Source organism: Eublepharis macularius, chromosome 11 (genome assembly GCF_028583425.1).
Source record: "Eublepharis macularius isolate TG4126 chromosome 11, MPM_Emac_v1.0, whole genome shotgun sequence".
NCBI lineage: Eukaryota > Metazoa > Chordata > Lepidosauria > Squamata > Eublepharidae > Eublepharis > Eublepharis macularius.
The window spans coordinates 95,493,537-95,514,893 of record NC_072800.1 but is presented as its reverse complement, the minus strand read 5'-3'; the positions used below and the strand labels follow the sequence as shown (position 1 = coordinate 95,514,893).

At 53.5% G+C, this 21,357-nt stretch overlaps 1 protein-coding gene across 6 annotated transcripts in view; it reads right to left on the bottom strand.

Annotated features, from left to right (window-relative positions):
- Positions 1 to 21,357, bottom strand: part of AGAP3 (ArfGAP with GTPase domain, ankyrin repeat and PH domain 3) — a 143,041-nt gene that overhangs the window by 70,055 nt on the left and 51,629 nt on the right. For 2 of the 6 annotated variants that reach the window (XM_054991637.1, XM_054991638.1), the window contains exon 1: positions 14,145 to 15,064. The exons of 3 other annotated variants lie outside the window; for them this stretch is intronic. In XM_054991637.1, the coding sequence (XP_054847612.1) occupies positions 14,145 to 14,970 (826 nt within the window). In that variant the 5' untranslated portion in view covers positions 14,971 to 15,064. Of the gene's footprint in view, positions 1 to 2,106; positions 2,128 to 14,144; positions 15,065 to 21,357 lie in introns of those variants that run through there. One more of the 6 variants, XM_054991641.1, reaches the window with a different exon arrangement.

Sequence of the window (21,357 nt, the reverse complement as noted above, 5' to 3'; positions counted from 1 at the left end):
GCTTTGGCAAGAGGACTGCGCCCTCCCTTGCCGCTCCCCAGAGCCACCCAATGAGGAGGGGCAACCCCAGAAAGCCCCCTCCCCCCGCCACTGCACATCAGTGAACTCTGAGCTCCTTGAAGGAACCTCCTTCCCGCCCACACGTTAGCAAAGGAGGCGCATCAGGATCCGGGCCCCAGACTGGGAGGGGACGCACCTCACCTGACCGGGTCAAAGCACACAATGGGAAGACGGAAGAAGGGCTTCCCTTGGGCCTAGCCTGCTCCAGCCACACCCCAGCCATGCCCAGACAAGCAGAGGTACGGCCCAGTTTCTTGCTTGTCAAGAGAGGCTGCCTGGCCTCACCACCAGACTGACGGAGGCGGAGGGCAGGCCACAGGGCCAGCAGAGGAAACAGAAGAGCCCAGCTGCTGCCTGCCTGCCAGGGGCCTGCCCATACACCACACAGCTGAGCCAGGCCCATGAAAGGACTGCCCACTCCTCCATCAACACACAAAACTCCTCATCGCAAGGGAGTGGGGGGGGCAGCCCCAGTGGCCAGCAAGAGGGTCTCCTGCCCCACCCTCCCCACACACAGACTGTAGCCTCGACCACCCCAAGGGCCGCGAAGCGGGAGGCAGAGGCTCCCCTCCCCTCAAAAGACCACACCCCAATTCCTGGCCTTCTCCACCTGATCCTTGAACGGTCTCATGGCCGGGCTGCACCCAGCCCGCACAACCTCCCAGGGAGGGAGCTAGCCGCTCTCCTAACCACAGAGCCTGCGCACCTTTTGAGTGCTTTGCAAAGCCTGTGAGGCAGGCCACGAAGGAGGCCCGTTTCACAGACACGGCCCTGACCCGCCTGCGCGGCCGGACTTCCATCTCCACCCTCGCAACTTTTGCTTTCAGCTACGTAGACCCCACTTAGCAGCAGCAAACACCCTTATCCCCTTCTCTGTTTTACCCTCACAGCAATAATTCTGTGAGGTGGGTTATGCCGACAAAAAGCAACTAGCCAAAGGTCACTCAATGAACTGCTATGCCAGAGGAAGGATTCGAACCCAGGTCTTCCAGATCCAGGTCTAACACTTCTACCAACTCCCGGAAGGTGACAGAGGCGGAGGAGGCCTCAGCTTGGAATTGGCCTGCTCTGCTCACACTCAAGAGCCTTGGATGGTCCGACGAGGCACCAGAGCTACACTGGCCCTGGGAAGTTCTGCACCGGGGCTGACTCCACTCAGGCTCAGGGGGCTGTTCCTCGGGCCAAGCACATTACTTGAGTATTTTAAACAAATACAACTTCTAATAGCAATAGCAAGTGCGCCCCTACGGATTGGTGTGCGCTTCTTCAGGCAAATCATCAGGCGAGGGTTGCGGGGGCGGGGGGGGGAAGAGACCTTGCTGCAGTCTGGCGAAAGAGCCAGGCACAGGCACAGACCGGGGGGGGGGGGGGCAAAGGAACACACACACACACACACACCTCCACTGACCAGGAGGAGGGAACCGGTGGGCAAGCAGAGAGAGGCCCTGCAGGAGGGGACGGGCTGGGCCCTGGGCAAACTCCATCTCCGAAACAACCATACGAGGCCTCGTCATCAGGGCCTGCACCGGCCTGACACTGGCATACTAAAACCCCCTCAGAGAAACGGAGGTGGGCACACGGAGAGCATCCAAAGAGGCATACCACCTTCGATACTGGAGGGAGTAGAGATATCCATCATGACTCGTAGCCACTGATAGCACTGTTCTCCCCAGTTGGCAGCCATCACCCTACCCTGTGGCAGTGAGTTCCACAAGTGAACTGCGTGCAGTGTGAATAAGTACTTCCTTTTGTTTGTCCTGAATCTCCCACCCCTCAGCTTCAGTGGATGACCCCAGCTTCTAGTACTATGAGAGAAAGAGAAAAGTTTCTCCCTGTCCATGTTCTCCGTACTGAGCATAATTTTACAGACGGCTTATGTCTCCCTTAGTCACTCTTTTTGTAAGCCAAACAGCCCCCACTGATCCACATGGGGCAGCGGCTTCATCCCCAGCTCGTTTGGGCTTTGCTTTTCTGCACCTTTTCAAGCTATACCGTGCCCAGGTGCAGCAACCAGAACTGCCTACAATATCCCAAGCGTGGTCTCACCGTCCGTGTGGGACTCTCCAACTCCAACCTCAGTCCTCATCCGGCTGGCTTCTCCACGGGAGCACGCCTGACCCTGGATCCCACGGGGCACACGTGCAACAGCTTTGGAAGCAGCAACACCACCACGAGTGCTATGCAGCCTCGTGGTCTAGGCAGCCAGGTCGATACACTGCGCCCAGCTCCCAACCTGCTTACGCAACAGCTTGGCTGTGCCCGGAACAAAGCAAAGACCACTCCGTAGACAGAGGCATCGCCTGGCAGTGGGACTGCATCCTCCGAAGTCCTTGGGCAGGGCAATGCGGAGACACAGGGGCCACAGCGGAGCAGCAGCTTGGCAGAGCTGCCCTCCCTACTCGGCCAGGATCTCAGCCAGCGGAGCTGACCGCCCCCCCCCCCCCGTGCCAAGGGGGTCCTGATCAGCCTTCCCTCCCTCCCAGCCTGGCCACTGGCCTCTTCTGCTCTCCCAGACTGACAGGGGGCGGGGATTGCGCTTGGCCCCGCTGCTGCCGCTGTGTTGGGTTTCCCCCTCAGCGTGGGGGGCTGGCCCTCCCACAGAGGGGGCATGAGCCAGTGGGCTTGCTCAAGGCTGGAAGATTTATTTTATTTATTTAAAATATTTATTAGCTGTCTTTTTATCTTGCAAAAATATAAAGTAGCTGATGAGATAAATAATCAGAAAATGAATTTTAAAAGTTTAAAAGCACAGTTCAAGACTGCTACTAAACAAAGGAACAAAGTTAATTAACAGCAGTCACATGCAGAAGCCGGCCATTAATATTCTTAATTTCAACAAAAAATACTAACCGGCAATCAGTATTTTACAAAAAAAAACCCCACATAAATATAACTTTGCATTTTGCTGCCGTGTTTATCATAATCAAACAGTCTATTAGACATGCCCTTCTCTTGCTCTGAAAATGTGCTGCACTCCTTTATAAGCCTCCCAAACGTGGGACCCAGCAGCCCAGAGCAGGGCCCGGATCCTGGCTGGCCCCTGCCTTGGTCGCCCTTGAGCACGGCTGGTCCTCTGGGCTGTGTTCACACAGAGGCCACGTTGCGTGCCCACTTGCTGCCCTGAGGTGGTCTAAAGGGTGCAGCGGGAGAGTGGGCAGCCCAGGGGTCAGGGAGAGGCCTGGTCCTTGCGCAGGCCAGAGAGACCAGAGGCCAGCCAGGCCCTCTGGGGCTCCTGTCAGCGAAGCCTAATCTGTGGCAGTTGGGCCTGGAGGCCACCGGTGGTGAGGAAGGCCCCTCAGGACAGCCTCTTTGGCGTCTGGAGTCCCTCGCAGGGGCCCTGCGTGCTTAAGGGAGGGGGGCCTAGGCCTTCTCTCCTGCCCCAAGCCCCCAGGGCAACCGGGCCTGAGGAAGCGGGCAGGGGCCTGGGCCCTCTGAGCTGGCTCAACAAGGGGGCTGCTGCAGCTAGGAGAGGAGGAAGCCCACTCCCCAGGAGTGCCTCGAGCCAGGCCGTGGACCAAGGAAACGGGGGCCAACCAGAGCCCACCTCAAGGAACCGTGGGAAGGGACTTTGCTCTTGTTTTCGTGCCCAGCTTCTCTTTCATCTCTGACATCAGAGAGGTGAAGGATTGATGCTGCAGCAAATCAGAAGAGGCTTAGACTAATTGGCAGGAAATAGGCTGAAATTTAGGGTGACGGGCAAGTCCTCTGGCCAGGCCAGGAAAGCCTTGTTTCGACCTAAGACCAAATTCCATTTTCGTTTCTACTCACACGAATCCCACTGCGTGGAAAACGCCACTGTGGGGCCTATTCCTCCCCAGAAAACAGCTGGGCCTTGGCTGCACACCCAGGGGGTGCCTGCTGGCTCGTCACTCCTGCCGCACAGGCAGCCCAGGAGGAGAGCAGGGAAAGGCCTGCCTGGTCTCTGCCAAGGGGAAATCCTCCGCACACCCACTCCTGATGCGTCCAAGCGCCACGTGCCCTGTTCCTAATCTCTCCCGTGAAGATGCAGCAGGACCGGGCGTGCAGAATCTACAGCCCGGGGCATTGCGTCTGGATGCTCCACTTGCCGCCAAGGCGCCAAACTCAAAAGGCTCTGGCCAGCAGCCTCCCTGCACCATTCTTCTGGGCAGGGAGTGGGGGTCACTGGGGCAGTCGGGGGGGGGAGTACTTGTGAACTTCCTGCATTGTGCAGGGGGTTGGACTAGATGACCCTAGAGGTCCCTTTCCACCCGATGATTCTGGATGCTGCTGTGCTCCACAGACCTTCTGGGCCACCACGTGGCCATGTGGGCTTGGCCACCCCCACCCCGCTCTTCTCCTTGGACCCTTCCAGCTAGCTCTCTTGCATGTGCTTTTCATAGGCTGATGCCCCTCCTTTATGTGCATCTCCCTGGGGTGGAACACCCAGATCAGCCACGCAATATTTTCTGACAAAATGAGGAGGGGGGTCGGTTTGGAAGCAATGTGGCAACTGCCCTTGCTCACCTGCCAGGCCCCGACAGCCAAAGGCCCACGTACTTGCTACTGCCCTTGTCTGGGGTACTAAGCAAGCAAGGGCCTCTGGCAGGACCACGCAGGGGAGGAGCCCTTCTCTACGTGGCCAGTTACGGAGTGTCTTGGGTCACCAAGCCAGATGCTCACGCAGGGCAGGGAGCAGCCAGGCCCTGATGCAAGGCAGAGAATCCCAGGGCATGCGAGGAGGAGGAAGCGAAGCAGCAGCTCTTCGTTCATGCAGACGTTCCCCTTTCTGTGGGGCTGAGCCAGGGAGTGTGCATAGCATTTAGCCTTACTCTCTGCAATCGTGACAAACTACTATTATTATACATTCTAACCTTTTTGTTGTGTGAACCTTTCGTGATCTTTAAGTTGTGTCTGTGTGAACTGTACTTCGTTGTACTCAACCCTTATACTGAGGGCATCAGATAAGAAAATCTTAACTTGTGATTTATGGAACATTTTATTGGAAATTTGCTAAATATCAGATTTATTGCCACTCCTTAATGATGTAAGAATTCTTATTTTTTAAGCTTTTTCTCTTTAAATTGAGATTCTTCCACTTATGCCCAAGACTGAGGTCAACACACTGTTTTCTAAGCCCAGACAAAAGGAGGTCCCTCGATTTCTGCAATGTTGATCGTTTCAATGTTCAATGCCTGATTTTCCCCCTTCTGATAACTGGCAGAACCTGGGCAAAGACTCAGTGAACGAACTGCTGCATGTGCTTGGAACAGGAGGGAGCCTCTGTGCGCGGGGGGGTGGGGTGGGGTGGGGGGGAGCCAGTATGGCACAATGGTTCGAGCGTTGGCCGAGACAGGCATTATTCCCATTCCCATTCCGCCACAACGCTCCCTGGCCAGCCTCCCCCTCTGCTTATCCTACCTCCCAGCCCGGGCCGGGGGCGTGTGTGTGTGTGTGTGTGTGTGTGTGTGTGTGTGTCACAGTTACATACGCCCTGGCAACATCCAGACTGGCCTTTTGGAGGGGGTGCATATGAGACTGCCCCTGAAGATGGCTCAAAATGCAGCAGGCAAGGAGCGCACTAGGGCGGGCTGCAGCGAGCAGTCTCTCTGCCTAGCCTACTGCTCAAGGATGTTGCGGAGAAGGGGAGAATGATATTGCAAGCCACGGTAGGTCTCTACTGGAGAGAAAAGTGCGGGATAAATATAACAACAACAACAACAACAACATTCAATTTATATACTGCCCTTCAGGACAACTTACTGTTCACTCAGAGAGGTTAACAAAGTATGTTATTATTATCACTATACCAATCACCCTGTGAGGTGGGTGGGGCTGAGAGAGTTCCTAGAAGCTGTGATCGACCCAAGGTCACCCACTTGGCTTCAAGCAGAGGAGTGGGGAATCAAACCCAGTTCTCCAGATTAGAGTCCTGCCGCTCTTAACCACTACACCAAACTGGCTCTCTCCACAAACAGACTGTACCAATTACATTAGCTGCCAGCAAAGTACTCGAGGTAATCGTTCCAGCTTGGGTCCGTGGGGCCTTCCCCAACCACCTCCACCCCTCTGCATCATGGCACCTCTGAGGGTGGCCCAGGGAGCCCAAGTGCAGAAACCACCTTGGAGGCACCTGAGCCCGGGAAAGCAGGTTTCACAGCATCCTGTGGGAGAGTTGGGCGTCGTCTGCATATGGATGCCATCCCACTCCGTAGCTGCGAATGAGTTCTCCTAAAGGCTTTACGCAGAGGTTGAATAACGTGGGAGGTAAGATTGCGCCCTGCGGGACCCCACAAGATAGTTCCCATTCTGGAGACAGCTGATCTCCGACAGCCACCCTTTGAATCCGCTCCAAGAGAAACGATTTAAGCCAATCCAGGGCACATCCTTTGATGCCCACTTCTGTTTCTAAATAACAACAACAACAACAACAACAACAATGCAACCTTAGGGTCAGGTAGCAATTTTCCCCAGGCCAGTTTGGCTAGGGATCCTGATGGAGTTTTGCCATCTTTTGGGCATGGATAATAATAATAATATTTGATATACCGCCCTTCAGGACAACTTAATGCCCACTCAGAGCGGTTTACAAAGTATGCCATTATTATCCGCACAACAAAACACCCTGTGAGGTGGGTGGGGCTGAGAGCTCCAGAGAGCCGTAACTAGCCCAAGGTCACCCACTTGGCTTCAAGCAGAGGAGTGGGGAATCAAACCCAGTTCTCCAGATTAGAGTCCTGCCGCTCTTAACCACTACACCAAACTGGCTCTCAACAGGATGGCATGGTCTACTGTGTCAACATACCCTCCACTCAAAGCTCAGTTTCCGAGTTCAGATTATTCTTTTCTTAAAGCTACAGGGCTTCCAATATCTCAAGCTAGATACCATCATCGCTGCTTTGAGGGAAGTATAAGTCAAGTTACTAGATCCATCTGAGGACTTCAGCTCTGCCACTGTATTGTAAATTTGCTGCAGAACATTCCAGTGGAAAGTGGAAAGTTTTTAAAGAGTCAGATCGAAGGCCGTGATGATAAATTCATGGAGATGGTTCCTTTGAATGGTTTTAAAAGCAGGTGCTACTTTGAGTGGAAGTACTATGGAACCCATTACTAATTATTGAGGCAACAGGTTCTTTCATCACTAATTTTTGGCCTATTTTGATCATAGCAGGAGCCCCATCTCTTCAAGAACAAGAATCCACTAAATTTGGTTGTAGTTTTGTATGCAGCCATTCTGCCTTGCAGATGCTGGGCTACGTTTAAATGGGGATGCTAAATATGTGTTCAGTATCAGACCGAACAAGCTCATCAACACGTGAATTGGACTTTGTCTAATCCCCCGGCGGAATCAAGATATTCTCTGAGACTATCCGCGAGCACCGGCTGCCAAAAATCAGCAGGAGCTGTCAGGGGCAAGCAGAGACTCTCACAGACAGCTGTGTTGCCCACCCTCGTCGGGTGAAAAAGGCAGTCCGAAGAAACAGTTTTGAGAAGAGGTTACTGAACCAAGCTAAAATATCGTTCCCCCGTGCCATTCAGCAAGAAGCATTTCTTCCTAGCAACCTAAACGGATGAAGGCAGATTGAAGCATTTACCATCTTGATGCAACTCACCGCAGCAAGAGAACTAACTTACAATTTTCTACATATGGTAAGAAACCATTTTGTTTTTTGCATATATGATTTCTGTTTTGGTCTCCTGGCTCATGGGCTATTTATGTTTAATCTTTTTTTTCTTGGCAAGGAGGAAGATGCGATGGGATGTAGTATACTATTAATCATGTGTGCTCTGTAGTTCATATACAGAATTTAGAGGTAAGTTGGACACGCAGGCTTCCCTGCATCTTGCTGATAGATTTCATCAGGTTTCCTGTAAGAGGCACTCTCTCACTCTCCCAAAGTGAAGGGACGTGTTGTTTACTGTCAGAATGAGTAATGAAAGGTTGATTTTCTGCCAAACTAGCTCTCAGCACAAAGAACAATGCCACGAAGTTGATTCAAGGCCAGGGGAAAAATTCCATTGTCAAAAGACTGTCAGTCCAAGCATGCTCAGAGGAGCATCATCGCACACCTCTAAAAAGGATGAATCAGACGGTGCTGTAAAGTCACGTGCTGGCCGCTTACCCAGCAGCCTCTCTCTAGCAGGCCACACCCGACACCCTGAATCTCTCCGATTTGGAATTCAAGGAAATTGCGGTCCAGTAACAGGCAGGTGAAGGAGCAACTGCTGGGAGAGAATCTTCTGTGGCTGTGAACAATTCGTTGAGGCCTGGCTGCGGGACCGCTGGCCACTCTGCTCTGCCGACAGATGGACCAGGCAGAGGATCCCTCTGGGTCTTCCTGGGCCTCTTGCTGGCTTTGGGGACAGCTGACCAAGAACTGTGGCACCCAGAACCAGAGCAGGGGGGGAGGCACCGGCACTTCAGGGAGTTCAGCCCTGTCTGATGAGGAGACTCGGCAAGATGCCAAGGGGGCTTCCAAATCCACAGCCGGAGGGGCGCGGGTGGCACCAGGGCTGTATTTCATTGATCTGGAAGCAGCAGCCTCGGCCCGAGCCTGGAGGCTGAGGGGCAACAGGTGAAAACAGGACTCAGCCGTGGTAAAAGCGACTGAAATCTCCTGCCATATAAATAGTCAGTGTTTTGCTTCCACGGCGAATGTGGGTTTTTTTAAAAAAATTGTTTCTGTGGGTTTAAATGCAGGCCAGTGAGGAGGAGGCATGGTGGGATGGGACGGTGGCTGCACCGGGGCGGGGGGGGGGGCGGCGGGGTGCGCGGACTGACCACAGTTTCTAGTCGGCGTGGAGCTGAGAGAAACGGCCGTTCTGTCTAGCTCAGGCAGCCTGTGTGGAAAAGCCAGAGGGAATCTGTGAGGGGGTGAGGGGAGTGTTTATTTTGTGGGTGAAGAACTGAGGGAAATAAGCCTTTGCCACTCGGTCTGCTTTTGGCCTAAGTGGAAACTGTGTGGAAAATCTGCCTGTGTGACTGGATCTGTGGAGAAACATTTTAGGATCCATACCGAGCTTATGAACCTCTTGTGAAACCAATACGTTTATGAATTACTCTGAAACCACACAATGCACGTATACTTATAAAAAAACTGTATTTCTGGTTAAGTAAAATGCCTGTTTCATCAGGAATATAGGGCCCCTTTTTTACCTCACATTCACCCCCACATGCTGATCATTCTGTCACGCTACCTTCCATAACTAAACCTTCCTGTACAGTAAGTCAAACTGAGAGAGAAACTAAGTCGAGAGCCTTTGGTGACGGCAAAAATCTAAGGGAACACCAAGGAAACCAGGGAGGCAGCAACAGCCAGGCAGGTCCCACGAAGGGGACAAAATGCCCCAGCGATACTGATGTTCCAGAGGGGTTAGTTTTGTCTCTCCTGGCTGGGGTTAGTACCTCTCCAGCTGTGGACCCAGCCTGGCTGTCGGAGAAGCAGGGGAAGGGTGCTGTGGCCAAGCGCTCTTTCTTTCTGCTGTACCACACACACACATTAGCCTGACTTGCCTTTGCGGATCCCTGAGAGGAAACTCAGGGCTAGACTACTGCAATGCCCTCTGTGTGACACTATCCTTGAAGACAACTCAGAACTTGCAACTGATGCAGCTGGTCCCCTTGGAAAGAAGCAACAGTCCTAAGGCTCCCTGTTCAGTTTCCAGAACATTCCACAAAGACGGAGAGTTACAGCCAAAGCACTCTAATGAAAAGACACCACCACAACAATCTAACTGCTTGCACTCTTATTCTCAGTTCAACTTTTTATAAAAACCAATATGCATTTGAGAGAAGCCGCTGGGTGATATAACTAGTGGGCATGAGCTGCAGACCCATTCTTGAGAAACGAGGCAACGAGAAGCCAGGCCCCTCGTTGGACGGTGTCAGGAATGATGAATTTCTCCTGCAAAAAATAAATTACTGGATTGATTAACAGAATTATACGTACCTAAGGATGATAACACAGGTGACCCTCTGATGATTCTGTATCTGGAAGAGTGTTGCTACCTGACTTGTATATGAACAGGCACTGACTGACAAGTGGATATATGTTCTATTGGTTTGTTTTAAAAGTTGAACTGAGAGTAAAGAGTATAAGCGGTTAGATTGTTACGGCGGTCTTTTTCCTTTTTTCACTAGAGTGTTCCGTTTCCAGAGCAAGATTCAGGTCCAGTAGCACCTTAAAGACCGACTGGATTTCTGGGGGAGGGGGGCCTTTGGAGAGTTTCCAGGGTTTTAAGGCCCTTTCTCGCCTCTCGCCTCTCCACAACCTGGGGCCCACGTCTCTGGAGGCCTGCCTCCCGTGGTAAGATACTCTGTGCCAGCTTCACTCCTCTTGACACGTTCTCAGGAGAGTGTCACTGCCCTCAGTGAGCTGTGGCTTTTCCAGGGTGGCCCCAATTCTCTGGAGCGGTTGGCTGGAGAGGGCAAGTTATCTTTAGAAGACACTATGAATAGCCCACCCGAGGTCTCTCAAAATCTACCCTGCCTTCCCTGGCCAGCAGTGGCTCTCCAGGGGCTTACAAAAAGGTCTTTTCCATCACCTGGAGCTCCGTCCTTTGAACCGGAGGTGCTGCTGAGGACTGAACTTGGGTCCTTCCTCATGCAAAGCAAATGCCCACCGCTGAGCCACAGCCCCACCACAGAACAGTTTCACTCCCAAGGGAGGTGATGTTCTCCTAAACTCTGGGTGGAGTTCTGGCTTTTCTCACCTTGCTGAGTGGCACACAGGTAGAGAGGGGTTTTGCATCAGAGATCATGACTGTGTTTTACGCTTTATTGTAGTCTGGCTCACGTATGGAAGGCACCTTGGGCCCCTTTTGGAAAGGAACGGCGGGGAATAAGGGCAAGGGATGGGGGAGAGCTGCCAAAAGCACATCTGCACAAGTTACTTTAAATCATGGGCACTCATACTAGCCAAGTGTGTTTTTATATAGTTTGTTAACCTCTGTGTATGTTCACCAGATGTTAAAAGATCAGTTCAGCATTGCTTTTATCTTCACTCATTAATTAGAAGTAGCTGACAAAATTGTGATTTATTGCATTGATAAGTGGAAGGAAGGGCTAAATTTGGCCTTTGTGATTTTGCTTCAGAAATTAATGAGCAATGCCAGGTTTATTTTATATGTACCTGTAGATTATTTCCATTAGAGAACCAATCCTTTTATCTAGAGTATAATCACGTTAAACTTTTAAAGGTTGATTTCAGTTTTGATGGTCAGTTTCTAAAAAGTGTCATGTACAAAGTTAATCAGAATTTTTGTGGATGGCTCTCTAAAAGATGGTCTAGGTAAGATATTTGGGGGTTTTCCCCAAAAGACTGCAAAGCATTCAGAAAACAATCGGTTGAAAACCTGATTGGCTTTAAGTTTTATATATTCAGTTAGGCTGAGAAATGTCAGGTGACCCGGTTTTGACTGAACAATCACAGAATTAATCAGCTTTCTAAGTTTTTGCCTGATTAAAAAATTTATATTTTATCGCCTCTCTAAAGCCTCGACGTTGGTTGCTGGGCAAAGAACCGCTCACTCGGAACTTGCTCTTTGAATTGCGCTACACAAGATAAAAAGTTCTTCTAGCGGACGTTATCTATATAGATCCCAACAAGCTCTGTGGTGCCAGTTAGCCAAAGGAACGACTCTCACAAGTTAGCTTGGCACAGACCTTACTGAGACACAAATGACTAACACGTGTGGGTGAAAGCCAAGCCACCGCGGTCTTCGGGGGCAAAGCCCCGGGGCCAAGAGAAGGGTGTTGCTCACAGCCTGGGGCGGGGGATGCAGACAAGGAGCAACCCCATTGCCCCCCCCCAATACCAGTGCTAAGCATGCAGAGCATTTCTCCCCTCTCCCCTCCATGACCCACAAGATGAGGCAGCTGGAAAGAATACTCCCGAGTCCGCCCCCCAAGAGGGCCCCCCAGCGGCCCTCCTGGAGACCTTGAGTGCTTGCACTGCTTTGTGCTACCATGTTCTGCAAGCCCTGCCCTCCTGGTCCCCGCTAGGGGGCGAGGAGCACGCGCACGCCTCGACAGACCCCCGAGTTCAGAGCACAACGCAGCCACCAAACGTCAGCCAGGCCCAGACCCCACCACGCTCTGCCTTGGTTCTGCTCCGGGAAACTTGGGGGTAGGTCAATAGCAGAGGTCACCAGGAGGGGCCTCAACGTTGCCCCAGGAGCCACACAAGTCCTCGCCAAAGAGCTCAGGCTCCACCCAGCATGGACCTGTGCAGAATGCGGGCAAGGGAAAGCGTGGGGCACAGCCCAGCCCAGGGTGCAGGGCACATAACTCCCTGCCTGCTCCTCTGCTGGAGGACAACGGCCACCTTGGGTGGGAAGGGGAGGGCGGCCCAAGGCCTGGGTGACCTACCACAGCAGCAGCACTTGGCCATGGGGGCGGGGGGGGGGCTGCCTCGCCCCAAAGGAAAAGCCGAGCCGCCCTTACCAGGGCCTGCAAGTAGAGACAGGCTCCACCTGGAGCTACAAGAGAACAGCTGAGTCCGCCCCAGAGGCAAGGGGTGGGGGGAAGAAGAATGAGACGCACACACCCACATTCCTGTCCACCTGCAGTCGAGAGGGAACATCTTTTCTCCGCTCGCTCGCTTGCTTATTCTGCACAGCAGTCTGGCCAGCCAGGGACTAGATGGGAAGGGAAGCAGCACTGGCGATGCTTTTGCCCCCCCCCCATGCCTCTCTGCTTCCTACACCCTGAGGCAGGTCTTCTCATCTGGCTCCAGCAGCCCTGTTTGGGGCAGAACCGGCCTTGCCAGAGCTACAGGGGGCTTTGGGAGCCACTGAGGTTAGTCTCAGCTTCCCGTCAGTAAAAATAGTCTTTCCCTATAAGTGCAACTCCTGAGCAGGTGCCTCTCAGGGGTCTGTCAGGACAGGAATGGCAAGGGCAGCCGAGACACGCCCCCCCCCCCCGATCCTTCTAAGCAGTCTCACATTCATCCTGCCCATGAAGAACTTGGTCCTAGAATCAAAGAATCACAGGTTTGGAAGGGACCTTTAGGGTCATCTAGTCCAACCACCTGCAAATTCCCAAATGCCTCCCACCCCCCCACACACATACACACAGATTGACTCCTACACTACTGGTCTAGTGGTTAAGAGCGCAGGACTCTAATCTGGAGAGCCGGGTTTGATTCCCCACTCCTCCACTTGAAGCCACCTGGGTGACCTTGGGCTAGTCACAGCTCTCTCAGAGCTCTCTCTGCCCCACCACCTCACAGGGTGTTTTGTTGTGGGGATAATAATGACATACTTTGTAAACAGCTCTGAGTGGGCATTAAGTTGTCCTGACGGGCGGTATATACATCAAATGTTGTTGTTGTTGTTGTTATCCATGCCCCAAAGACGGCAAAACTCCGTCAGGATCCCTCGCCAAACTGGCCGGGGGAAAATTGCTACCCGACTCCAAGGTTGTGATCGGCCCAGCTCAGCATCACAAGCAGTTCAGATCAATGAAGAATTCCACGATTCTCCAACCAGTGCCAACCTCCCCACCAACACACACAGCTAAGGAACGAACTGGGGGTCTCTCGTGGGCACTAGAAGGGACACCAACCCTCTGGGCATCAACGGGTAAAGAACCCAGCTGGAAGCCACCGGGCCTTGGATTCCAGGCCACGTTGAGGGTCCAGCGTTGCTGCCTGTTTGGCTGCTGGTGGCAAAACAGAGCAGTCCTTTAGGAGCCTTGCTTCACCCCTCCTTGGCAAACCCATCTTGCTGCCCCAGCACTGGGCTGCCTGAAGGTCCACCACAATGAGGAGGAGGATGGCACACCCAGGCCAGGCAAGCCATTCACCAAGAGCCCCGTTTCTTCTAGGGCAACTCTGCCCGGAGTCTCACATGCTACCCAACAAAGGCACCGGAACTTGTGTAGCTCAACGACCATGCATGCAACTGCTGCTGCCATTTGTCCACAGTGCCATACACAATAAGCTCCCCACACCACAAAACACACAAGTCTAAGACGCAAAACTCAGAGGCACCTATTGAACTGACTCCCATGACAGGAGAGGGGGGGGAGAGGGGCAGAAGATGAACCAGGCCAAGATTCACACCACAGAGCTCTCCGCCCACCCCCCTGTGGCAATCCCAGCAGCTTTGCTTCACGGGCTTACCTGGCACTCTCCTGCTGCCGCCACCACTGATGGCCACAAGAACGGGTTCTGGCCCTTGGCGGCTCCACAAGGGGGTGCTGGCACCGCCATGGGACCCCATGGGGCTAAATGACTTGCCAGAGCCGCGCTCCCGGCGCCGGAGACGGCCGGTGAGCAGTTTCCAGAAACCACCCTCATGGTTCTGCCAGTCTCTGCCCTGTGGTGGGTCTGGATAAAGCAGGTCGCGCTTGCTGGAGGACGTGTGCAAGGAGCTGGCGTCCCCCTCGCTGCGGGTGCGAAACCTCGCTGGGCGCAGGAGCCCAGATCCCGAGCGGTGCAGCTCTTGACCCCGGCGCAGACGGAAGCTGAAACTCTTGCGCAGAGAGCTGAAGTTCTTGCATGCTCCTTCGCCACGACTGCCAAAGATATTCCACCGCCGGCTGCCCCACAGCGAGCCCCCTCGCAGGAACCCCACGCTCTCAGTGGCCTGAGGTGCTGTCACCACCGAGGACAAGGCGCCCATGCTGGCCGGCCGGGGAGGCCCCACAGGCCCCAGAGCCCCCTCCTCATGCCGGCGAGGGAAGCGCAGGCGTAGGAAGTCCAGCAGGCTGGCCCGGGCCCTGGAGGGCTGCTGCGGAGAGCCAAGGGGGCTGGGACCCAGGCCGTTGCCCACCAGACAGAGGCTCTTGGGGCGGAGTTTCTGCCTCTCTGCTGCCTGGAGGGCAGCCTGTACCGCAGGGACCTCTGGCAGGTCCAGAGACTCACACACACTCACCGCCCGCCTGGGGCAAGCCCGAGGGGTCCCAGGGGGGCGGCCCACTTCACTCCAGCGCCAGCCCTCTGGCATTGTCACCCAAGTCCCTCTGGATGCAAGAGGGCATTCTGTCTCTGCCACGGGCCAGCCAGCACCTCGCTTGTCTTTCCACTCCTTAGCTGCTGTGTCTCTCTGCCTCTCCTTCTCTCTCTCTCTCACACACACACACACACACACAAAAGCAGCCGGCATGCCCAAACCTGGCTCCGCAGCACCTCACAAACTCTGGCGTGGATCCCGCCCACCTGGGAGCGGAGGCCCATGTCCCAGTTGCAAGCAGAGGCCTTGCCTGAGTCATGACAAGGGGCAGAAGTCACACTGAAACACCCCAGCTGGCCTGACACACACCCCCACCACACCCACGCCTCACACCCCAGGGCTCGGGGCGGGGGCTGGGGACAAAGCCGCCAGGCAGCCCACCCCCAGGGACAGAAGTTCCCGGCCCTTCCTGGCTGCTCTGGGAAAAGATCCAGTTCCGCAACGGCAGAGGTGACTTCCCCCAGATCTCCCCAACGGGATTCTGCTTCCACCTCTCCCCTTTAAGTCTCTGCCGGGAGGGGCAGCCCACCCCATCGTGACCAGGGACTCTCCTGCTTCCAAACAAACAAGGAGGGCTCTTTCCTGAGTGCTGCAGCACCTGCTTGGGGGGGGGGGGTGTTGCTAAGCCAGCCAGCAGCCCCCCAACCGCGGCTTGCGCACAGCCAAGCGCAGCCACACGAGGAGGAAGGGAACTATGCAGAACACCCCCTGCCTGCCAGGGAGGAGCCCTTAGACTTTGCCAGGCCAAGCAGCTCCCCTTTGAGGGGTCGCCTGCAGAGGCCACTGAGGGACGGCCAAGAGCTCTGGCCAAAAAGATCTGTGCTGAATTCCCCTCCCCTGAAGGAGAATGTGAGGGAGGGCAAAACTGCTCCCAGAAAACAGGTGCCAGCAGCAAAGGAAGGCGGGCTGTGCAGCCAAGCAAGAGCCACAGCTGCAGGCAGGCGACGGGGTTTTCTTCTTCTTCTTCTTCTTCTTCTTCTTCAGAGTTTCTCAGCAGGCCCGCAGAGTATCGGGCTCTGCCACCTCCGCAGGAGAAAGGGGGTCTCTTGAGCCCCTGAGAACAAAGGGCAAGAGAGGAACACGCCTGGCCCTTCCCAAACTCTGCCACCAAACCAAGAAAACGAGGAGGGATTTTGTACCTCAACAGGAGAGGTGGGAATGACCAAATGACTCTTCAAGGAAAGGAGAAAGGTGGGTGGAGAAAGTAAGGCAGGAGCCCCCAAGCCACTGTACATGGGCACCAGGGCACCTGTCTTTTTGGACAGTGGGCAGGGCCAGGGGGGCTTTTTGGATTTCTAGCATTAATGGTATAATGCAAACAGTAGCTTTATGTAAAGTACATTGCCTGTACAAAAAGCAGAGTAATATTAAAAAAACACGGTGAGTCTCCCCCCCCCTTCTGACTAAACACAATTGGGCCACATGGCTAAAATGCCCCATGCCCCTAACTGGCACTTCTGCTGAATACATCAGGTCTTCCCAGTTTGAACGTGTGTTTATGATGCTGGTAGAAGTTGATCGCAACATCACTATGCCACGGTTTGTCCACTTTTCCGAAAGCATTTCTGATCCGCTCAAGATCCAGCCAGGATCTCTTCCTTCCTGCCAGGACCTCTCAGCACCGCCTGGTTACAAGCAACAGAGCAGGTGGAAAACAGCCGGGCTCAGGAGACTCAGGCCCACGTCAAGGGCTGGGCCAGGGGAAGCCTTTTTTTCCCCCCCTTATGCATAATCTTAATTTTGTGCATAAGAAAGATACTGTTTTTAAACAGTAAGTGAATTTTAAAAGGCATCCTATTAAACAGGGAGAGAATCATAGAATCAGAGAGTTGGAAGGGTCCATACAGACCATCTAGTCCAACCCCCTGCACAGTGCAGGATCAGCCTAAAGCATCTCTGACAAAGATTCATCCAGCCTCTTCTTGAAAACTGCCGGGGAAGGGGAGCTCACCACCTCCCCAGGCAGCTGATTCCACTTTTGAACTACTCTGACTGTGAAAAAGTTTTTCCTAATATCCAGCTGGTACCTTTGTGCATGTAGTTTTAGCCCATTGCTTTGCGTCCTACCCTCTGCTGCCAACTGGAACAGCTCTTTGCCCTCCTCCAAATGACAGCCTTTCAAATATTTAAAGAGAGCAATCATGTCCCCCCTCAACCTCCTCTTCTCCAAACTAAACATTCCCAAGGCCCTCAGGCTTTCCTTGTAGGGCTCAGTCTCCAGACCCCTGATCATCCTTGTCACTCTCCTCTGCACCCTCTCGATTTTGTCCACATCCTTTTTTAAGTGAGGCCTCCAGAACTGCACACAATACTCCAGGTGTGGCCTGACCAAGGCAGTATAGAGAGGGGCCATGACCTCCTGCGATTTCGATGCTATGGCCCCTTTGATACAACCCAGGATTGAATTAGCCTTTTTTGCCACCGCATCACACTGACTGCTCATATTCAGTTTACAGTCCACTCTTACCCCAAGATCCCTTTCACATATACTACTGCCCAGAAGTGTATCCCCCATCCAGTATTTGTGCTTCCCATTTTTGTGGCCCAGATGTAATACTGTGCACTTGTCTTTGTTGAATTGCATCCTATTCACAGCTGCCCACTTCTCCAGAGTATTCAGGTCTTATTGAATTTTAATTCTATCTTCTTGGGTGTTTGCTGCCGCTCCCAATTTGGTATCATCAGCAAATTTAATGAGCAGCCCTTCCACTCCTTCATCCAGATCATTGATAAAAATATTGAAAAGTACTGGGCCCAAAATCGAGCCCTGCGGCACCCCACTGGACACCTCCCTCCAATCTGATGAAACGCCGTTGACCACCACTCTTTGAGTGCGGTCCTCCAACCAGCTCTCTATCCACCAAACTGTCCTATAGTCCACTCCACGGTCTTCCAGTTTGCCCATCAGAATGTCATGGGGGACCTTATCAAAAGCTTTACTGAAATCCAGATAAATCACGTCAACAGAGTTCCCCCGATCCAGTAAGCTGGTCACTCGATCAAAGAAGGAAACCAGGTTGGTCTGGCAAGATCTGTTAGGAACAAAACTATGCTGACTTCCCCGGATCACTGAGTGGTCCTTCAGATGCTTACCGATTGATCCCTTTAAAATCTGTTCTAATATCTTCCCAGCAACAGAAGTCAGACTGACCGGCCTGTAGTTTCCCGGGTCATCCTTCTTCCCTTTCTTAAAGATTGGGATAACATTCACTCTTCTCCAATCTTGTGGCACATCCCCAGTCCTCCAGGAGGCCTTGAAGATGATGGACAGGGGTTCTGCAAGTTTTCTGGAAAGTTCTTTCAGCACTCTTGGGTGCACCCCATCCGGCCCAGGGGATTTGTATTCATCCAGTGCAGCCAGATGCCTCTCCACTACCTCTCTGTCAATGTCAATTAGCCACTCAGGTGTCCTGCCACATTTTCTACTATCTCTAGATGTGCCTGAGTTCTTCAGGGAGAAAACAGAGGAAAAAAAGTCATTAAGCCTGTCTGCTTTTTCTCTGTCCTGCATCAGAGTTTCTCCATCTACTCCCAACAGTGGTCCAATTGCCTCTTTTACCTTGCGTTTGCTTCTCACATATCTGTAGAAGTTTTTCTTGTTGTAGCGAGCCCTCCTGGCCAGACCCAGCTCCTACTGAGCTTTGGCCTCTCTGATGGCTGATCTGCAGTACCTAGTAACCCTCATATACTCCTCTTTAGAGGCCTGTCCTTCTCTTCATTTCCTGAACATTTCCTTTTTCTCCCTTAGCTTATTCTGGAGCTCTCTGTGCATCCACATCGGTTTCTTGGAGCCATTACCATGTTTTCGTCTTGCTGGGATAGTGAGGGCTTGAGCTTGCAAAAGCTCGTGTTTGAAAATGGCCCACCCTTCACTTGCTCCTTTCCCTTCCAGCACACTCCCCCACAGAATGACTCTCATCAAGCCTCTGAGTTCATCAAAAAGCCATGCCTCACACTGACAAACATGCTACAGGTTTCTGAGGGCCACAGAGGCCATGCTCTGCCACCTGAAAGACGATGGCTCCAGCCACATTACCTTCGCCAACTTCACCACTCCCCCAGTTTCACCAACCAACGAGTGCTTAGCGCCTATTTATCTAGAATACTCATCTACATATCCCACCCTTGTCCCAACACGACCAGGCCCCAAGACAGGGGGCAACAGAAAAATACAAAAACATGCTGTTCAAAAGATCCAGAGGAGTCAGCCGTGTTAGTCTGTAGTCACAAAATAGTAAAGAGTCCAGTAGCACCTGACGAAGAGAGCTGTGGTTCTCGAAAGCTTATGCGACAATCAAGTTGGTTAGTCTTATAGGTGCTACTGGACTCTTGACTCTTGTTCAAAAGATGTGGCCCTTGGCAATGACAAGGGCTGCTTGTGAGGCAGACAGGAGCAGCTGCTGCCTAGTTCCTGCTGGGGGAACGGGGTCTGCCCAGGGAGGCAGAAAGCGGAGCCCGAGGGCTCGTTTCGCCTGAAGTGCAGACCCTGCCCCACCCAGGTGCTTTGCCTTGGACGGCCTCGGCAGGAAAGGCGAGCACTCTTCTCTGACCAGGAGACTCAGCGGAGGACCAGACAGGGCAAGAGCAGGAACTTTGCCTGGAAAACTGCCATTAATTAGGTTTGCATAACTCTCCACTGGCACTCCACCTTCTCCAGCACCTCGTCTCTAAAGCCTAGGATCAGCCAGCCCCATCCAAGCACCCAGCTCCAAGAGAAGCCTCCGTGCCCACCCGGGAAAAGGAGGAACGCTCCCAACCCGGCAAGGTGCTGAGGGCAAGGGCACCCCTGGGTCTGACCTGCGGATCTGCTGCTCAGAGATCGTGAAGGCGTCTGGCCAAACAGCTTTGTTTCTTGCAGGTGCTAAAGGGCAGGGCCACTTGTTCCCAGGCTGCCACTGGGGCACACATGCCAGGCACCTGGGCATTCAGGCGGAGAGCGTCAGCAGAGCAGGAGATCTCAGTGGACCAGGTGGGAAGTATGGGGGCAGGCAGCCCTGCATGCACCACAGCCCCAAGCCACTGAGGAGGGCCTCCTAGGTAAGAACTGGCACTTTGGATTGCGCCCAGGCACAGGGGGCAGCTAGCACAGGAGTTTCAGGGGACACTCACAGGGATTGTGCCCTGACTTAATGCCCCCAGTCCTAACACCGATGAACAACAGTAAAGAGTCCTAAATATTTCTGGACAATTTATATTCCAGATGCTATTCCTCTTCAGAAGATGACTTGGGGGTCACGACCCCCCCCCCCACCAAGGCCAGGAACCAGTCTCTGTATTCAGCGGCACCTGTGTTCGCTCCCTGCACGCCGCCACAGGGGGTGCGGCAGGGCCCAGTCCGGTTCCTCCATTCTGGCTCCTCCTCCTCCCACCACGTACACCCATCGGCAAGATCCCATTCTCTCTGCAAGAGCGGAGTACCACTGATGGCCACCGGGGGGCAGCAGAGGCCAGGCAATGAGAGGCAACTTGCAAGCGGGGGGGGCAACCCCTGCCCACCCAAGGGCGGCCCCCTCCCACCTCGCCGCCCCCGCCCCCGCCCCCAGGCTTCAGCCTGCAAGAGAAAAGACACGAGCCCCCCCCCCCCCCAAGCTGCATTTGCCTCCGGATTATGCTGCGCCACGTAAGCCATTTTCTCTCCCCGTGTCACGGCTGCCGCCAGCAGATTCACTGCAGGAGAAGACGAGGAGTCACGGCGGATCAAGCGAAAGATCCCGCTAGCCCAGCCGCTTGGTTGCCACTTAGGCAACTTGAAGCTCACCCCCCCACCCCACCCCACGAGACGGGTGGATTTAGAGGCAGACGCCTTCTAAACAGCGGCAGCCGTGGAGGCGCCTTGTGCTCTAGTCCACAAAATCCGTCTGTCTTTAGCAGCCCACAAAAACCCTCTTTGACTTTTTTGTTCTACAAATGACACGCCCCCATCCCTTGGGCAAGATCCACCTTTCTGAGCGCCGGTGGGGGGGCGGTATTCAAGCACTCTGTCCGCTGGCATCATCGCCACTAAAGGGCGTACAGAAGGGCGAGCTACGAGACGAAAGGCATTGGTTTCAACGACCTGCATGACTAGCAGCTGGTGAAGGAGGCATGTACACCTCGGAATTTTAAGAAAGAAAAAGTATAATACTGGAAATCACAGGCAAAAATGTGCATTCTTTTTCAGGAGACCTGTTCGTGGGCAAAAACACTCTCTGAGCTTTGTTCTACCTCATCACATATGATGTGTACTTGGCTGTTCAATGAACCTTCAAACAGGAAAGGAAAAAGGAAAGAAAGTGCTAGTAAAGGGGAGGGGAGTTCCACATATCCTTATAATAATAATAACATTCGATTTATATACCGCCCTTCAGGACAACTTAATGCCCACTCAGAACGGTTTACAAA